Here is a 17,675-nt window from a genome sequence, read left to right on the forward strand (position 1 = left end):
GCTCATTCTGTCTATTGTCCATACCCAGTGAGAAATGTCATCGAGAGACCTGTAGTAATTTACCAGTGGCACTGACTCCTCCACAGACTTTAAAACTCTGCCCCCTTGTGGCTGAAAACATAAATACGTAAATAAATAAATTATTGGTGCTTGGGAGTAGAGGCTGGTAGAGCAGTTAAATCAACCACCTGCTCTTTTCAGGCATCGTCATTCCTGCAGCCCGTTTATCTGCACATATCAGTATAATTAAGACATCAGATGTCACAGACTTGGAAGGCAGATACTGTTTTTTGATTTAGCTGTTGAGGAGCTGCTCACTGTGATTTAAACATCTGACACAGCACACACACACACACACACGACACACACACACACCATCACGACATGCAGATCTCTGCAACCACACTGGAACACACCATGCCTTCACTGACCTCACTGTCAAAGCCGTGGACGCTTCAAAACACACAAGTTCTCAACAACACACACTCACACACCAGAGTGATGTACAGCCCATAATCTTCATGACAGCTAACATGTCTATAAATTACACAGCATGTCCACAGCAGCCCATTAAGGAGATCTGAGACAATTATTTCAGCTGTCAGTTCTGCCTCACGCGTGTGTGAATGTTGATCTGTTCCACATTTTTAATGATGTATTCGCTTTATGACGCCATCATGGTAAATGTATTCCAGCTATACTCTGTAAATACACAGACAACTGTGACAGAACACACTTGCGCACTAACACTTTAAGAAGGAGATTTTAGTGCCTGATTGAAAGAACAAACTTTGTCCCTGGAACACGCAGCATACAAACCATAAAATATAGCCTGTATACTCAGTTACTCAGCTGATCAGCCATGTGAATGCTAATCTCGTTTCTTCTCGTTTTAATCTACAACCAGATCTCATTTCTTAGCAGATCTGCACAAAAACAATCATTTTAATGCTGATTGAAAACAACTTTAGTCTCTTGGGACTACAGCTGCACAGAATACAATGAACGCAAACTGCCTTTTGGTTGAACATCACACCGTTAATGTTGATTTGGGCTCTATTTTTTTAAACAACCAACTGCCATCTCCCTACACTGGAGAGCAAAATGAACATAAAGTGATATGAATTCATAAATAATAAGGAAATGGAATTGTTCATCCCACTATAAAGAAAACAGTCTAAATGTTAATTGGAATGGCAGATTTACTGAATGTCTCTCGATACTTGAGCACAATTACATAAATGTAAGGAGGAAGCAATTATAGAAAGCATAATTAATTATATTAAAGCAAACAGAATCTGAGTGGCTCATGGCTTTTACACTGTAAAAATAAAAGATGCAAATGACTGCTGATCCATGCTTGTCCATTTTAAGGAAGTCTGTTCATGTCAACCACTTTCCTGAAATGATAATTAACACTTACTGTAACATCTTAAACACTTCCATGTTTGTGGTGTTTCAGAGGATGTCTGTGAATATTCTCACTCACCCAGGTCATGGTATTCATAAGTGCTATACAAAGGCAGCTGGACTTGCTGGAGAGGAGTACGCACAAATAATAATCCTAAATTTTTAAATTAGGATCTTCCAGTTCGCTCTTTGCTGCAGTCCTTTCACTGAAGGAGGGACACATTCAACCTCTACGACACTAGAAGAATAGAATGTATATGCTGCCTATATTTACCAAAAGGCTGCGCCAAGGTGTTGCACAAGAAAAAAATATATATAGTATGTATTTTAAGACATTCCTAATTCAAATATAGGAGAAGAGAATTTCTACAAAAAGTCTCTGCACCTGATTCATCGCTGTGGACCTCTGTAGAGGGAGAAATGAAATGAAATGAAATTTAATGTCTGATAAAGGCAGGTAAAATCATCCCCCCACTGTGTCGTCAGATGCCTGCTAGCAATGAACTGAGCTTGGAGGTCGTAACTTGTGGGAGGCTCATGCTTCCCCGAGCAACCACTGTGCAGGCACAAGTTAGCAATGCACCAGCATTAAATTGATGCTGGCCTCATATGCTAACATACTAAGATCCATCCATCCATTATCTCTACCACTTATCTGGGGCACGGGGGGCTGGAGCCTATCCCAGCTGAATTCTGGGTGAAGTAGCAGCCACATGGCATGTCTCAGAGAAAACAAGTCAGTGTATATTTTTCAAAGATATCTTAAAAATCATTCTGTTCTCCCATCTGTAAAAGACCTTGCTCCTTTTTGAAAGGCTGTGTTACACAGAGTTCTCTTATTTAACTGCAGGGTGTGAAGTCCTTGACTAGTGTCAGTGGAATGGCTGAAATATAAAACTGGAGACTTCTATAAAACACTCTGTTTTCTTTTCTTGCACAACTTAACGTGAACACCAACAATAAAAGTAGGAGAGCATCCCACACAGCGGTGATTGATCCTCTGCAGTGCTGAATTCCCATCAATCATCTCCCCTAATGCAGTATGGTTGTGATGTGTGAAACAGCTGAACACCATTTTTGTTAGCTAGTTTGAACCTGAGCGCTGATAGACAACCAGCAGAGGCTTGGATGGATGTTTACACAGGACAGTCTGGTTCATAATTTCACCATTTATCTTAATTTTCTCTTCCAAATAAGTCTTTCTAACCTGGAGCTTTGATTCCAGTCTCTGTGATTGTCTGACTGCTTATGTCTCTTGACTTCTCAGAAATTAATTTGCTGAGTACAATGTTGTTATTGTTGATAGGGTGGATGGACAAAACTACAAAATTAAGACCCAAAGTTGGAACAAACTTGCATTTATTCCATCTTGTATTTGTACGCTGTGGCGTTTCATGAATTATGTGTTTTACCAGAACAGCTGCTGTATTTAAAACTCAGCTAAGTTACTCATGTGAAATTTCTGATGAGATTGAATCTTTCAGTCTAGTATGAGGCTGCAGCAGTTGTCATATAGCTGTAAATGTGGAGCGCCCGTATGCACAGCACATACCTGATGGCAGCGTCACAGAGAAGACCTCCTGTCAGGCAAACATCACAGGCAATGACAGACATGACTGGGGGCTGATGAATAGTTTATTACCTACCTGCTGTCAAACAGCAAACATCCATCTGCAGTTACAGTTCATTCAAACAATGTTTTCATGTATCTTAATATTTCAGGTTAGATGTTTGTTCTTTCATTATTTAAATTGTGGTTTCCCTCTCCACATTTACATTTTACATTTGTTTGAAAAGTTTTGGGAGATACTTTATTAAGTATTTTTGCTTTATTCACATATCTAAATAATTGATTCAGATGATGAATTCCTTCTTTTCCCACATTAACACACACAACAACAGCCAGTTTTCTTAAGATTTCTGTTTTTGGCTGACGGGAGTAGAACCCAACTAAGTCCTCTGCTGTTGTAGTCCATCAGCCTCAAGGTTCAACATGTAGCCGTAGGTCAGCTCCAACCATTCTCTTCTGACCTCCCTCATCACCAAGGTGTTTCTGTTTGCAGAATTGCTGATGTTTTCTGTTTTCATTCTGAGTAAACTCTACAGACTGTTACATGTGAAAAGCTCATGAGATCAGCCGTTTCAGAAATACTTAAACCCACCAGTCTTTATTATTTGATGCCATGCTTCCACCTTCTGAGGAACACAGGTACAGCACCTCCAGCTCTGGTTTTGGTCTGTTTTGTCCCAGGTTCAAGTCAGTATTACAACAGTAGCCTGGTGCCCATAAACAATTTTTGTTTGCTGTCATCAATCCTCCTGCTGACACTGGCCATCAAAAGACCCATTTCTAACATCAGTTTAAACAATGGGCGACAGTGAGGTAATAAACAGATTAATTAATGATGAAAATCTAAGTTTGTTTCAGCCCTAGCATATTTAACCCCACTCCTAACAAGAAACAAGACAAGTATTTTAGAAAATGGTTTTCGTGTTTGAGGTGACATAACTACAGACAAAGAAAGAAGGAAAAACAATAAACTATGGACAGAAAAAATTAGCTGACCCACATGTGCATGTTGTCAATGTTATCTGTCAAGTCGTTTAATAAAGTTTCTCATTCAAACGCAACTTGAGGTCAAGGACTGATGAACTGCTCTCGTCCCCACCTCCCTTTTGTCCTTATGTTCAGTGTTAAACAACATGAAGGGAGATTTAAATAGCAAGGAGAATATGAAAACGTTTCTGTCATAACTTATATGATGTTACTGTTGAGCTACAGTCCGACAGCAACTTCGAGATCTAGGTCAACGGTTATGAAGAGTCACGAAGCAGCCGCTGGGTGGAGACTTCCACCCGCAGTCCCACAAAATCACCTTTACATCTGAGTTGTAACCATGGACCGTCTATGGTTATAACAAACAAACTGCTCTTTTCGGAACAGAAAATAAGTTTGAGTTTATTCATATTTTGGTGTTTTGTAATGTGTTACTAAACAATGCAAGAAAAAAAGGTTGTGTAAATCCACGTTGTGTAAGATTTTAGTCAAGTTAGCCAGAATAAGTCCAGATATGTAGATCCGGACAGAAAGACGCTACTGTCAAAATAAGAGCTGACATGGCGGCGTCGCAGAGAGGAGAAAACATTTAATCGAGTTTTTTGTTTGTTTGTTTTTCTTTTTGTTTTTAACATTGTTAAAACTGAGCCTTATATCATATCAGTGTTTTATTCTTGAGTATAAAACAGATTTTTTTGTATGTCTTAATGCAGAGGCCATTTCTCTCGGGACTAACAGTTACATCTACTTATGTTTCCACTGATTTGTTAAAAATAACTCATATTTGTAAATATATACGTGTTGCACAATGAGACCATACACAATACATGATAAACAACAGCGGTCTGCTTTATTTGGATCGAATAAAAGTTATGTTATTGACATGGAGGAACTTTTTAAGTCCCTTATAGTCTTGTTACAAGTGTTGGTAAAATCTTACTTATTCATTTTGACCTAGACACATCATGAAAATGGTAAACATTAAATCTCACACAAGTGAAAAATGAGGATGACACAATGAAGTCCACGGTTTTCCCCCATAGATAATACCTCGTAATTAAATAATATTTCAACTGCGTTGCTTTTACGTGTGGCACTCCTCTCAAAGTTTTACATACTGGATAAATACTGTGTTGTGAATGTGGTTACAGTGGTTTTATTCTGACAGTGGCAGCCGGGACGTCCCATGCAAGTACAAGGCAGGGCACTTCACGCATGCTGTTTTTATTTTGAAGGTTCAGACCGGAAGCATTCTGTGCCGGCTAGTCGCTGGTCCAGCAGCTCCTTCCAGCTCAGAGAACCTCAGAGAAGATGGCGGCGCTACGAGTCGTGGTGCTATCGGGGTGTGGGAGAACCCTCCTCAGCACACCGAAAACTATCAAGACGCCCAAGGTAGGTCGATAGATGGGCGTTGTATTAATCACCCAGGGCAGAGTGCATTTATAACGAAAGTTTAATGAAACACCACTGCTATAAGCCGTTCTGACACTGAGCTAATGTTAGCCCGGTTGCTGTCAGTGGGGTGAGACAAGGTCACTCGTGTTCTCAGACGTTTTCAGGATGTCGATTACGGCTGTGGCATTATCTTATTGGATATTTTATCGTTCTTAGATTATGGAGACTTGTTCGGCGTCAGACAATGAAACAACAAACGTAAAAACTTGTCTAAAAACTTGGTGGTCACTAGATCGAGCAAGCTAGCCGGTTAGCTAACTCATGATGTGGTGTCAAAAAGCCGGCAAGGAGACTCGTCCGCTCAAGTTAAACTTCCACATTGGCTAACGTATGTGACTACAAGTCTGCACGCCAGAGTGGACGATCGGAGTGTTTACACTTGTGTGGATCATAACATTGTCGGGAACAGTAATAGCTCATGTATCTGAGCTAATCTGCTTGCTAGCGAGTTAGCATTTCAAGGACTGAAAGGACTTCCGGCGAAGAAAAGCCTCTCCAGTCATGTATGCTGCTGCATCCTTCATTTTTAAGTGTCTTTTAAGAGTGCGTCCGGAGACGCCATCCATATTTCCCCGGTATGTTTTTGTTGAGTCGATTAGTGGAGAGACTTCTCAGAGCCTTCACATAAGTAAAAATAATCATATTCTAATGTAAAAAATCCAGAAGTAGGTAAAGTCCTGCATTCAAAATCTTACTTGTGTACATGTAGTCCAGCAATAGGCCACATAATTGTAGACTAAGACTAATGAAAGTGAGTTAAGAACAATATTTCCTCCTAACATGTAGTGGAGTAAAAGTCCTAAGCATTCCAAGTCGAAATATTAGTACCTTTAAGTTGTACTTTACCCTCGTTACTTTCCACCACTGATTGACACTCAGTAGGTTTGAGATTAATTACATGCAACTCATAGCTGTGGCTATGCAGCTGATGCATTGCATTGCTATAAAGCTGATTTTATTATTTTTTCCCCATTTTGTTTTAATTTGAGGGTCCACAGTAGAGATTGAGGCAGAAAATGAGTGTGTGTGTGTGTGTGTTAGTGCAGGGATGCTGTCATGAGACACTTGCTGCTGCCTGGTTACAGAAGCAGTAGTGAAGGGCAGTTTCATAAGGACGACGAGCGTTCATATTATAAGCTCACACTGTAAACAAGGGCATTGTGAGGAACTGAACTTTTCAAACATTATCCATACAGCAATGCCGTGTCCTGAGATGAATTTATAGTTTGATAGATGAATGTGACAAAGTGTGTCATTGCAGTCAGCACCTGCTGTTTATATTGTTTATTCTTACTATAGCTGAATTGCTCAGTAAATGGAATTATTTTAGCAATTATTTTAGTAATCTATAAACCATATTTTACCTTATTTTAAATGTCAAACAATATCAAGTTCCAACCTCTGAAATGTGGCAGTCTGTCACTTTTCTTTGACTTATGTGATAGTAATCAAGATATTTTGGGGATTTAGTTGTTAGTTGGCTATCCACTGTCACATTTGGCTTCCAGAAATGAGGATTTTCAATATTTTTTGACATTTTGTAGACAAAACAATTTCAAACTTAATTGAGAATTAGCAGAATATGAAAATTATTTACCAGGGCTATTTTTCTTCCCACATTTTAAATTTAATAATTATATACTTACTGAAATTTCAGGATAGAAAAGGGGTTTTATAAAAGACTAAGTCTGTAATATTAGAGCTGCTGATTTCTTCTCTTTCAACTATTAGTTTGGGCTTCAGATTGCTGCTTCTTTTGATAAGTAATTGGCATCTCGTTGTGCTCTTGTGTCTCTGTAGGCCAACATGTCCTTTGCCAGCCTGCCACGGAACAAGAAGGTTGCCCTTACAACACTAGGTGTGGTCACAGCCGGCGGGGCAGGGCTTGCTCTGATGCTGCACCAGTCCGTCAAAGCCTCCGACCTGGAGCTCCATCCTCCTCAGTACCCCTGGAGTCATGCTGGACCTCTGTCCTCTCTGGACCATGCTAGGTGTGATGAATGGACACACACACACTCCACAGTCTGCAGTTGTTAGACACAATCAGTAATTAGGGAGTGTTTCAGCTCATCTGATCACATTGGCCACATTTTTAACCATAACTGTTTCTCTGTGCTCTTTCCGTCTCCTGCAGTATTCGTCGAGGGTACCAGGTGTATAAGCAGGTGTGTTCAGCCTGCCACAGTATGGAGTACCTGGCCTTCAGAAACCTGGTGGGAGTGTCGCACACAGAGGCCGAGGTTAAGACCATTGCGGAGGAGGTAAGGCTCTCTCTGTGTGTGTGTGAGAGAGTATAAGAATAAGAGAAAGAATCCAAAAATCCAGGGTGCCAACAGTTTCAAATAGATCACATAACATTATCTTAATATTTTATAGCATACACATAAAAATAAACTGTGTCATAGGTTTTGGTTATTTTTAGATTTAAATTCTGAATATCTGCCAGCAGGTGATGAGATCTGTATCTGCTGTTACATTTCAAGGTTTCTGGTTTAAAGTTGTCTTGCGTGTTGTGTTTAGGTTGAGGTAGTGGATGGTCCTGATGAGAGTGGAGAGATGTTCACTCGGCCAGGAAAGCTGTCAGACTACTTCCCAAAGCCCTACCCCAACCCTGAGGCAGCCCGGGTTGCCAACAACGGAGCCCTGCCTCCAGACCTCAGCTACATTGTCAATGCCAGGTAAGTCCTGAAATACAGAAAAACTACACAGTTAAGCTGGAAAGCCACAAAATTACTCAAAATCAGTGTGTCCCTGGTGTTTATTGTTGTGTCTCCCTACTCCACTCAGACATGGAGGAGAGGACTACGTGTTCAGCCTGCTGACAGGATACTGTGAGCCTCCAGCTGGAGTGACAGTGAGAGAGGGACTCTACTACAACCCCTACTTCCCTGGCCAGGCCATTGGCATGGCCCCACCCATCTACAATGAGGTGCTGGAGTATGAGGACGGTAAGTAAAGATGCTCTGTGTGTGTGTGTGTATCTGTATCTGCTGTTCGATTAACTGGTTACACGAATAAACAGTGAATTGTGCAGAAATGAAGAACATGCTCAAAACATGGTGCTGACGGTGGATTTGTTTCTGTTGCCATAGGAACCCCTGCCACCATGAGCCAGGTTGCTAAGGATGTGTGTACCTTCTTGAGGTGGGCTGCTGAGCCAGAGCACGACCAGCGCAAACGCATGGGACTGAAGGTACAATATATATATACAACAAATTGTATCTGGACTAGGTGTCTTTTGAAAATTTCTTTTGCTAGCTTCATTATGTTGGTTATTGTGGGTACACATTCCAAAACAATACTTTTTAATTACTTTAATCTAGGCAGTTACAATTTGTTTTTCTAAGTCTGAGCATACAGACACAATGGAACAAAGTGTAAAGATGGAGCTTGTTCAAGAATTAATCTTTACATTCTCTTTCAGTTGCTGATGGGCTCAGCCATCCTCATCCCTCTGCTCTACTACATGAAGAGACACAGGTGGTCTGTGATGAAGAGCAGAAAGATGGCCTACAGGCCTCCCAAATAAAAGGAAACAAACACACCCCAATCTGGGCATAAAAGCTACCAGAGAGGGCTGCATTCAGTGACCCCACAACGCTCACCTCACATTGATCATATGGACACAGAGCAACAGATAACACACACATGCCTTTCTAAGAGGGGTTAGAGAAATAAGGGTATATATTACATGTTTATTCCTTCAGAAAAATGCCTTTTTTTTAGTTGTTGGCATGGTAGAACCAATGGTGTGACAGATTTTCCTGTATCTGATGTATTATGGTGCGAGTTTGTGTCAGAGCGTTGTGGCGTTCTTGAATGCACCCTCCACAAAGTTTATGTTTGTTTGATCTGCATTGAGTCATTGCTGCTAGCAGCTCATGTCTTGACATCTCGTTTCAGACACTTTGTCACAATTGACTGATAAGTTAATTGATTGCCCATATTTGTAAGATACTCAATTACAACACAAACGCAGAGAAATGGTTGCCCTCAAAGTTTATAACATCCTGGGTGTGTGTAAATCCATCCTCCCCCTATCGTCTCCACAAAGCCGCTCAGTGGATCAAATGCAACCTCTGAACCTCTGTTTTACTGTACAAAATAAATTATCTTAAAGGAAACTTTGTGTGGCGGTTTGTTTTGTCCCTAGTAGCAGCAGCAGTAGTCGTTACTCACCAAGCTTTTCAACACTGCTTGTGTCATTCTGATAATTTCTGCTTTGTCGTGTAAATATTTAATAAACTGGTGACCTGAACAAACTTTGCCATGAAGTTATAATTTGTTGACCACTGCATCACTACCATGCTAGTTTGTAGCAGTATTTTGACAGCTTTACATCTCAACATTGAAAAATTAAATGTTTTAAAAAAGCATTAATATTACTGTATGGGGTTGGAATGTGTGGTTGCATGCTGCTCCCGCTAGCCGTGATAAAGCTGAGCATGCCAGCTATGTCATTTAGAAGTCAACAAAACAATGTTTTCAAATTATTTAACATTAGATTTTGTGATTATTTTTCTGTTGCTTATTGTTTGAAAATGCTTGTCAGGAAGTTTCACCTGCTGTTATCTGAAAGTTTTATGGCAATACTCCTTTGCGCCAGTAGATGGCAGTACCGGTAAGGATGACTGTAATGCTTTACAGCAGCAGCAAGTGAGCGAAGTCCTAACACGAAACAGTGAAGACAACACAGAACGAAGGCGACGCTTTAATAAAACTGTCTGCAGGTGAGAAAAGTTCACAAGCGAGATATACAGTTATGTTAGAATGACTGTGACGCTTTTTAGGCATATAAAGTGACTAATGTTAGAAGAAAGGGCAGCTAACCACGGTTAGCTTCGGTAGCTAATGTCGAGCCTGCAATTGTCGGACTCGACATTAATGTCAGTGACCTGATTTTGATAACTGTACTACTCTCAGGTAGGTTGATGTATCGGGAAATGCTGGATTCAGGAGCTGACATAGATAGTGTTGTTACAGTAAAGAGTACATATTACAGCATGTTAGGTAGTTTGTAATAGTTGCATTTATATTGTAATCCTTTACTGATGGAGCAAGCATGTCAGTATTTACACAGAAATGTCTTGTGTTTTATTTGCAGTGCAAATAAATTCGTCAGGCACCTGGATGGAAACCCTTCAAACAGGACAGTGTACCAAGAAATCAGCACCATCAAACAGATTGAGTTGGGGTGAGTTTCTTGTGCATTTCTGATTGGAGGAATTAGACACTTGTTGCAACTGTACTTAGCCTACCAGAGTAAACTATTCATATCAAACTTGCAAAAACACCAGTAAATAACAGTTCAGTCATTTGGGGCCAGCGTTATTTAAAAGCATCTGCTGCTAACATCTTGGTGCCTGAAACCACAAGTTGTTAGTGCTGTGTTGGCAGCATAGGAAGGATTTTAGACGGGATGTTTTGGCTCAGTGTACCTGTAGGTCACAGAGGTAAGCATCAGTTTCTCTAAAGGTTAATTAACTAAATGACACTATATGACAAAAGGATTTTTAAACAGTTGCAACTTTTTCTGGATGTTGTATTTTGTTGTATTGGACTGCATCAGTTTCAGTTAGGTGTATCATTAACTGCCAGCTGAGTGTAGACTGGTTCTGTTGCTCCAATACCGTTTTCATTCATCTGTCTGTTCTCTGTTCTGGTAACTGTAAGATAGCACTACCAAGGGGTGAAATCGGCCCCTGTACTGCTTCCCCCACTGTAGTTTGCTATAGTTATAGTACACAGTTTTTTTTCACATAATGTAGGCACTGTATTACCAGGAAAACCAAACTGTTTTAACAGTACATCAACAAGAACCTGTGTGATAATGTGCACAGCATAATCAAAGTATTTAAGGGGCATAAAGCTTATAAAGCATTGTGTTGTTCATCTCTGATTGTCCTGTTCTGTTGTTACAGAGATCTTCACTGGTAATATCTTTAGTGGCACTTCATTTAGAGTGTTAATATACGGAAACAACGTGTCAGTGAAAGTGTGTGTGAAGGTGTGAATGTGTGAGTCTGTATTCAGATCAGAGAAAGACAGTAGTCCGCTGTTCCAGTCCAGCTGAATTCTGATCCTCTTTAGCTTTGTCACCACTGTAAGCGCAGTTTCTGGCTCTGTTGGGGAGCGTGCTCTGTATTTACCATCACAGAACCCTATTCTCCATAATCCAGACTGTTTCTTTCCCTTCCTCTCAACGGACTCGGCTGCCACACCCAGAAACCAGAATGTGCTTTTTCCAACATCAACATCCCAGCTGTGAGTCCCTGAGTTGAAACCCTCAGAGCCCAGGACAGAGTGAAAGGAATCAAACCTCTCTGGATTGTCAGGAGGGTTTTGCACCTCTTCATGTCTCACACTGGTCAGATCCTCAGACATCATGAAGTGAGGTGAAGGTGAAGGTAAATCTGCGTCTTGGTCTGTTTGTCTCCTTAGTGAGGGAAAAATAACAGACTGTGTTTCCTGCTTTATGTCAGGTGAGTTGGGTAAGGGGTGGAGTCAGACCACTGCCAAATGCTGATGTGTTAACTGTGATACACAAAAAACAAGTTTCAAGTTTCATTTTATTATTGGTGCTTTACCTTAATCTCCCATGTGAAAAAGTATTAACCCTTTAAGTAACGAAACAGTCAAGTTAATTGCAATGAAATATGTTAGGAAGACAAGATTAACAGAATTAAAGTAGGTTCAAGTTAAAGAATACTTTTATTTTCACATTCATGAATAATCTACAGACAGAATAATGGAACAAAATTAATAATTGACATGTACTTAACATATTCTAACTGTAAAAATGCTGTTTCCAATACTTTGAATAGCATCACTTAAATAGACATTTAAATCACTTTATACATCTGTACATCTATCAGTTTTATATATGAACTAATAACTTAACAACTGAACCTTGCAACTGTCTAAAATCATTTTAGTGACACAGACCCGTAAGTTCTTCAGGAGCACTGCCACCGTTGCAGTCATGGCAGACTGGTTTAGGTCTTGCATGTATTTGATCTAGTGGTTGCAGTGCATTGTTGGATGATGTTGCACTGTATTGCAGTCAAACTTGAGTACAAGTTTAAGTTCTTTTTTTTTACCTGAGCCCTCAGCGTTGGCACCCACACTGAGCCTGTACAGTGGTGTCATGTAAGTGAATGAGGGTTTTCAGACAGTGTTAATGTCTGTCTGAACACGGCCGTACAGAGACCTTTATTGGTATTATCTTCAGTGGGTGTATATTTACAGTGTTAAAGTATGGAGACACCCTCTCGGTAAAAGTGTGTGTAAAGGTGTATATGTGCATATTAGTGTCCAGATCGAAGAAGGACAGCTTTCCTCTGTTCCAGTCCAGATCAACTCTGATCCTCTGGAGCTTCTTCATCACTGAAAGAACAGTGGAGGGATCTGATAAGAAGCGTGCTATGTATTTACCATCAAAGTACCCTATTCTCCACAAACAAGACGGATGTTTTCCCTTTTTCTGGACAGACTGTGCTGTCACACCCAGAAACCAGTCTCCACTGTCTCCAACCTCAACATCCCAGCTGTGATTCCCTGAGTCAAAGCCCTCAGAGCCCAGGACAATGCGGAAGTAGTCAAACCTCTCTGGATTGTCAGGAAGCTTCTGTCTCTCACCAAGTCTCACACTGGTCAGATCTTCAGACAGGACGAGGTCTGGATGAGCAGAGTTTGGATCCAGAATCACAGGAGTGTAGGAGACCATCTCCTTCATCTTGTTCCAGACGTTGAAGGTCAGGTTGCCCAGGTGTTTGGCCACATCTATCAGGGCTCCTGAGACCAGCTGTGGATCCTCCAGCAGGGGGCGCTGCTGGACTCTTTTCACTGCAGCCTTGTAGTTGAGCAGGAATGAGACGTCTTCAGCTCTCAGCTCCTCCTCTGTGGCTCTGATTGTGTGTGAAAGAGCTGCTATCTCTCTGTTCAGAGCCTCAATCTTCTCCTTCATCATCTGACTCTTCAGCTCCTCTTCCTCCCTCAGAGCACTGATCCTGGCCTCCTCTTCCTCTTGTAGAAACTGGTGAAGCTTCTTAAACTGCTCCTTAATCTGCCTCTCTGTGTGTTGGACCTGGACCTTAATGTGTTCTGCTGTTTGATCACAGTTTCCTTTAACTTGTTCAAACAGCTTCAGTTTCTCTTGTAAAGGCTTCAGGGATTCCTGAAGTTCCTCTCTGTGATCCTGTATAATTTCATTAATAGGTTTGAATTTGTGTCCAGCATGTGTGTCTGAATGCAGACAGATGAGACACACTGGTTGCTGATGGTTCAGACAGAAGAGCTTCAGTTTCTCAGAGTGCAGACTGCAGAGAGGCTCAGACCCTGCTGAAGTTCTGGTCTCTCCATTTAGTACAAAGGTCTCACACAGCTTCTTTAAGACCAAGTTGCAGGGTGGTTTACTCCTCGATGATTTCCTCTTACAAACTGGACACTCTTGTATTTGTTTCTCTCTCCACCAGTTCTGCAGACAGTCTTTACAGAAGCTGTGGCTACATGACAGGACAACAGGTTCTTTAAAGATGTCACGGCAGACAGGACAGGAGAGATCCTCCTCTGAACGGTGTGACATTTTCTCTCTGTGTGAAGCTGAAAACACACCAGGCATAAATCACGATCCGTCACCTGTGGCTCCACATTGACACTTACTTTCACTTTGAGTAATGTTTTTTTCCTCTCTCTTTATATAAAACTCACATTCAGAGGTTGGTGTTGGAGCAGGTTGAAGTGGCAGTATAACAATATTCCCTCCTCTAGCTGTCCTCTGTCAGTGGATGTTGTTAGTCTGATCTGATGGTGAATCTTACTGGCTGTGTTTTTTTGTCTCTAGGTGAATGAGGAAGCATGACAAACTGTTACTGGCAGGTTTCAGGTGGGGCAACTCAGGGGTGGAGCTTTAGTGATGTAATACTATTATTAAGGTTTCTCGATACTCATGGGATAGTGTCAGTGAAATACCTTCACAACCACAAGAAAATTCCATGAAATCATAATTAGTTATTACCATAAAGACACTAATGTCTGTGTGGCCAGATACTGACTCTGGTCTGTGGTTTTTAATTAAGTCAAGTATACACAGGTGGTGGTTCATCTGTTAGGTGTTTTATGGTATTTACTGAAGGTCATTCTTTTTGTTGTGACTGTGAGGGGATTATTCTGATATAACTCTGCCAATATATTACCTCTAATTATTATCTTAATACTCTGTTTTTCATCAACATGTTTTCCAAACTAAATATAATCCCAGTATTACTCTCAGATAAGATTTTGCATCAGTGTTCCCTCGTTATTTTTGGGGGACTTTTACTCTAGATTAACCTCATTATTGAGAGCAGAGCAACCCATTTCCCCCTCGTTTTATCATGTTAATCTAATTTCCTCAGTATTACACTCATGGTTTTGCCCCATTATTTAAAGAATTGTTATTAATTTACCAAGACTTTTTCATTGTTATTAGCAAGATATTTTTGTCATAATACCAAAGTATTTCCCCTGTTTTACCCTGTTGTTATAACAGTACTAATCTTATTTCTGTATTTTTACTGAGTCATAATGGTGGAGCTGTTGGCCTCATACTTTGATTTGTAGTTGCCCGCACAATTTTCATCATTTTGATCATTTGTATTGTGCATTGAGGTTCTTTGTTGCAGTTTGATTCATTAAGCAGAATTTATAAACCTAAGAAATACATCACGTTTTGCATCATTCTGATTATTCTGTAGAGAGATATTCTAACTATTGTATTTCTTTTGTTTTTTTCCAGCACAACATGAACGTGACATCAGACTCCAAATTTCCACTGAACAGTGTTGGACTGTGTGAGGTATTTGTGACATGCTGCTTTTCAGAGCTGGCTGCAGTTAGATGCAGCAAACACCTCTTTATCAAGAATATGAAATTGAGGCAGGAAAATAATCCTCTGCAGTAGAACTGGTTAAAACATAACATCAGACTGGATGGCAGGAGGTTGATAAAGTGTTGTTAAAATTACACTCAGTGAATCTCCCTTTTCACTTCTTTCTTTATTATTTTATGTATCAACTTGTTAAATCAACACACCATCAAACATCTATAGCTCAAAGAAGTCTCACATGTTCTGATTATTAACAAACTGTTTATATAAACTATGAGCTATAGAAACACTTGTGTTATTGTTCTGTATAGGAGCCATTTGCTGCTGAGGGGAATACATTTGCCAGTCCTATCTCAACAGTCCTGTCATCTGTCAGCGTGGAACATTTCTATAACTTAGACCCATGTTTGAATGACAAGAAGCTGTTACTTTTACAGAGAGCAATGTTACATATTCTATATCTGAAAGAGTTCAGTGGATTGTCCTCAGTGATTCATGAGACTGTATTACATCATAGCAAACTAAACTGTCACAGACATAACATTTATAGGCCAAATATAATACTGTTACCCACCATGTCCCCATCAAAGCAACCAAAGATAGTTGAAGGTATTTATAAAAGACGAACAGCATATTGTGTATTATATCATCATGTTCTTCATCTTTAATTGAGCTGCTCTGTTGTAACAGAAATGTTCACTGGTAATATCTTATGTGGAATTTCTCTGTTTGTGGAGATGTATGGAAACAGTCTCTCAGTGAAAGTGTGTGTGAAGGTGTGTATGTGTGTGTTAGTATCACGATCAGTGAATGACAGTTTTCCTCTGTTCCAGTCCAGATGAACTCTGATTCTTTGGAGCTTCTTCACTGAGAGAAAAGTGATGGGATCTGGTGGAGAGTACGCTGTGTATTTACCCTGATTTAACCCTATTCTCCACGATTGAGCCAGTGCCGCCGTACGCCCCTTCCTCTCACCAGACTCTGCTACCACACCCAGAATCCAGACTGCACTGTCTCCAACCTCAACATCCCAGCTGTGAGTCCCTGAGTTAAAGCCCTCAGAGCCCAGGACAATGGCATAGTTGTCAAATCTCTGTGGATTGTCAGGAAGCTTCTGTTTCTCTCCATAACTCACACTGGTCAGATCTTCAGACAGAATGAGTCTTGGATGAGCAGAGTTTGGATCCAGAATCACAGGAGTGTAGGAGACCATCTCCTTCATCTTGTTCCAGATGTTGAAGGTCAGGTTGCCCAGGTGTTTGACCACGTCTATCAGAGCTCCTGAGACCAGCTGTGGATCCTCCAGCAGGGGGCGCTGCTGGACTCTTTTCACTGCAGCCTTGTAGTTGAGCAGGAATGAGACGTCTTCAGCTCTCAGCTCCTCCTCTGTGGCTCTGATTGTGTGTGAAAGAGCTGCTATCTCTCTGCTCAGAGCCTCAATCTTCTCCTTCATCATCTGACTCTTCAGCTCCTCTTCCTCCCTCAGAGCAGTGATCCTGGCCTCCTCTTCCTCTTGTAGAAACTGGTGAAGCTTCTTAAACTGCTCCTTAATCTGCCTCTCTGTGTGTTGGACCTGGACCTTAATGTGTTCTGCTGTTTGATCACAGTTTCCTATAACTTGTTTAAGCAGCTTCAGTTTCTCTTGTAAAGGCTTCAGGGATTTCTGAAGCTCCTCTTTGTGATCCTGTGCAGCTTCATCGATGGGTCTGAATCTGTGGTTGTTGTGTATCTTTGAATCTCTGCAGATGACACACACTGGCTGCTGATGGTCCAGACAGAAGAGCTTCAGTTTCTCAGAGTGCAGACTGCAGAGAGACTCAGACCCTGCTGAAGTTCTCTGATCTCTCTCCAGTAAGAAGATCTCACACAGGTTCTTCAATGGCAAACAAATAGGTGGCTCTGCCTTTGATGATCTTCTCTTACAAACTGGACACTCATGTATTAGTTTCTCTCTCCACCAGCTCTGCAGACAGTCTTTACAGAAGCTGTGGCTACATGACAGAACAACAGGTTCTTTAAAGATGTCATGGCAGACAGGACAGGAGAGATCCTCCTCTGACCTGGAAGACATTTTCTCTCTGACTGAAGCTGAAAACACAAAACAAGCACAAGGATCAGTCAGTTGTGGATTCCCTAATACATTTCAGTGTTTCAGTTTAAGTTACTTTCACTTTCAGTTATGTTGTTTATAAAAACTCACAGTCAGTGTGTTGAATTGTTGCAGGTTAAAGTTGCAGTGTTCCTGTTTTCCTTCCTGTAGCTGTCCTCTCTCTGTGGAAGCTGTTAGTTTGGTCTGAAGGTGAATCTTATTGAAATGTGTCTCTCAGTAGTGAATGTGTCTCTCGGTACTGAGGACGAATATAAAATGGCATTTCCTGGTTTGTGTCA

General features: G+C 40.8%; 3 protein-coding genes and 1 long non-coding RNA gene across 5 annotated transcripts in view; 2 read left to right on the forward strand and 2 right to left on the reverse strand.

Moving 5' to 3' along the window:
• The window catches only part of LOC127143077 (uncharacterized), a 20,885-nt gene extending 3,598 nt beyond the window's left edge, over window positions 1-17,287 (forward strand). Inside the window, exon 3 of the long non-coding RNA XR_007814249.1 lies at window positions 17,147-17,287. This is a non-coding gene — a long non-coding RNA (uncharacterized LOC127143077). The remainder of the gene's footprint in view (window positions 1-17,146) is intronic.
• LOC108890799 (cytochrome c1, heme protein, mitochondrial-like) lies at window positions 5,192-9,546 on the forward strand. Its single transcript, XM_018687811.2, has 7 exons — window positions 5,192-5,359; window positions 7,223-7,413; window positions 7,557-7,683; window positions 7,943-8,100; window positions 8,210-8,370; window positions 8,515-8,615; window positions 8,847-9,546. Exons 1-7 carry the CDS (start codon window positions 5,279-5,281, stop codon window positions 8,949-8,951), a joined length of 924 nt encoding a protein of 307 aa, XP_018543327.1. The 5' UTR covers window positions 5,192-5,278; the 3' UTR covers window positions 8,952-9,546.
• On the reverse strand, window positions 12,369-14,284 carry LOC108890800 (E3 ubiquitin-protein ligase TRIM35). 2 transcript variants are annotated; one of them, XM_051074261.1, is made up of 2 exons: window positions 13,061-14,284; window positions 12,369-12,808 (listed from the first exon to the last, which is right to left on the reverse strand). In XM_051074261.1, the coding sequence occupies exons 1-2, from the start codon at window positions 14,040-14,042 to the stop codon at window positions 12,600-12,602; spliced, it is 1,191 nt and encodes a 396-aa protein (XP_050930218.1). In that variant the 5' UTR covers window positions 14,043-14,284; the 3' UTR covers window positions 12,369-12,599. The 2 variants fall into 2 exon arrangements, with proteins under 2 accessions (XP_050930218.1, XP_018543328.1); XM_018687812.2 differs by having other exon boundaries at window positions 12,369-14,282.
• Window positions 15,922-17,635, reverse strand: LOC108890801 (nuclear factor 7, ovary-like). Its single transcript, XM_018687813.2, has 2 exons — window positions 17,488-17,635; window positions 15,922-17,375 (listed from the first exon to the last, which is right to left on the reverse strand). The coding sequence occupies exon 2, from the start codon at window positions 17,356-17,358 to the stop codon at window positions 15,952-15,954; it is 1,407 nt and encodes a 468-aa protein (XP_018543329.1). The 5' UTR covers window positions 17,359-17,375; window positions 17,488-17,635; the 3' UTR covers window positions 15,922-15,951.
• Between the last annotated feature and the right edge of the window lie 40 nt (window positions 17,636-17,675).

This window comes from Lates calcarifer, linkage group LG12 (genome assembly GCF_001640805.2).
Source record: "Lates calcarifer isolate ASB-BC8 linkage group LG12, TLL_Latcal_v3, whole genome shotgun sequence".
In the NCBI taxonomy this organism is placed as follows: domain Eukaryota; kingdom Metazoa; phylum Chordata; class Actinopteri; family Centropomidae; genus Lates; species Lates calcarifer.

Coding starts and splice junctions, on each gene's coding strand:
- LOC108890801 (XM_018687813.2), bottom strand. CDS start 17,358: ATGTCTTCCAGGTCAGAGGAGGATCTCTCCTGTCCTGTCTGCCATGAC.
- LOC108890799 (XM_018687811.2), top strand. CDS start 5,279: ATGGCGGCGCTACGAGTCGTGGTGCTATCGGGGTGTGGGAGAACCCTC. Junction 7,414..7,556: donor TCCTCTCTGGACCATGCTAG/GTGTGATGAATG, acceptor CGTCTCCTGCAG/TATTCGTCGAGGGTACCAGG. Junction 7,684..7,942: donor TTAAGACCATTGCGGAGGAG/GTAAGGCTCTCT, acceptor TGTTGTGTTTAG/GTTGAGGTAGTGGATGGTCC.
- LOC108890800 (XM_018687812.2), bottom strand. CDS start 14,042: ATGCCTGGTGTGTTTTCAGCTTCACACAGAGAGAAAATGTCACACCGT.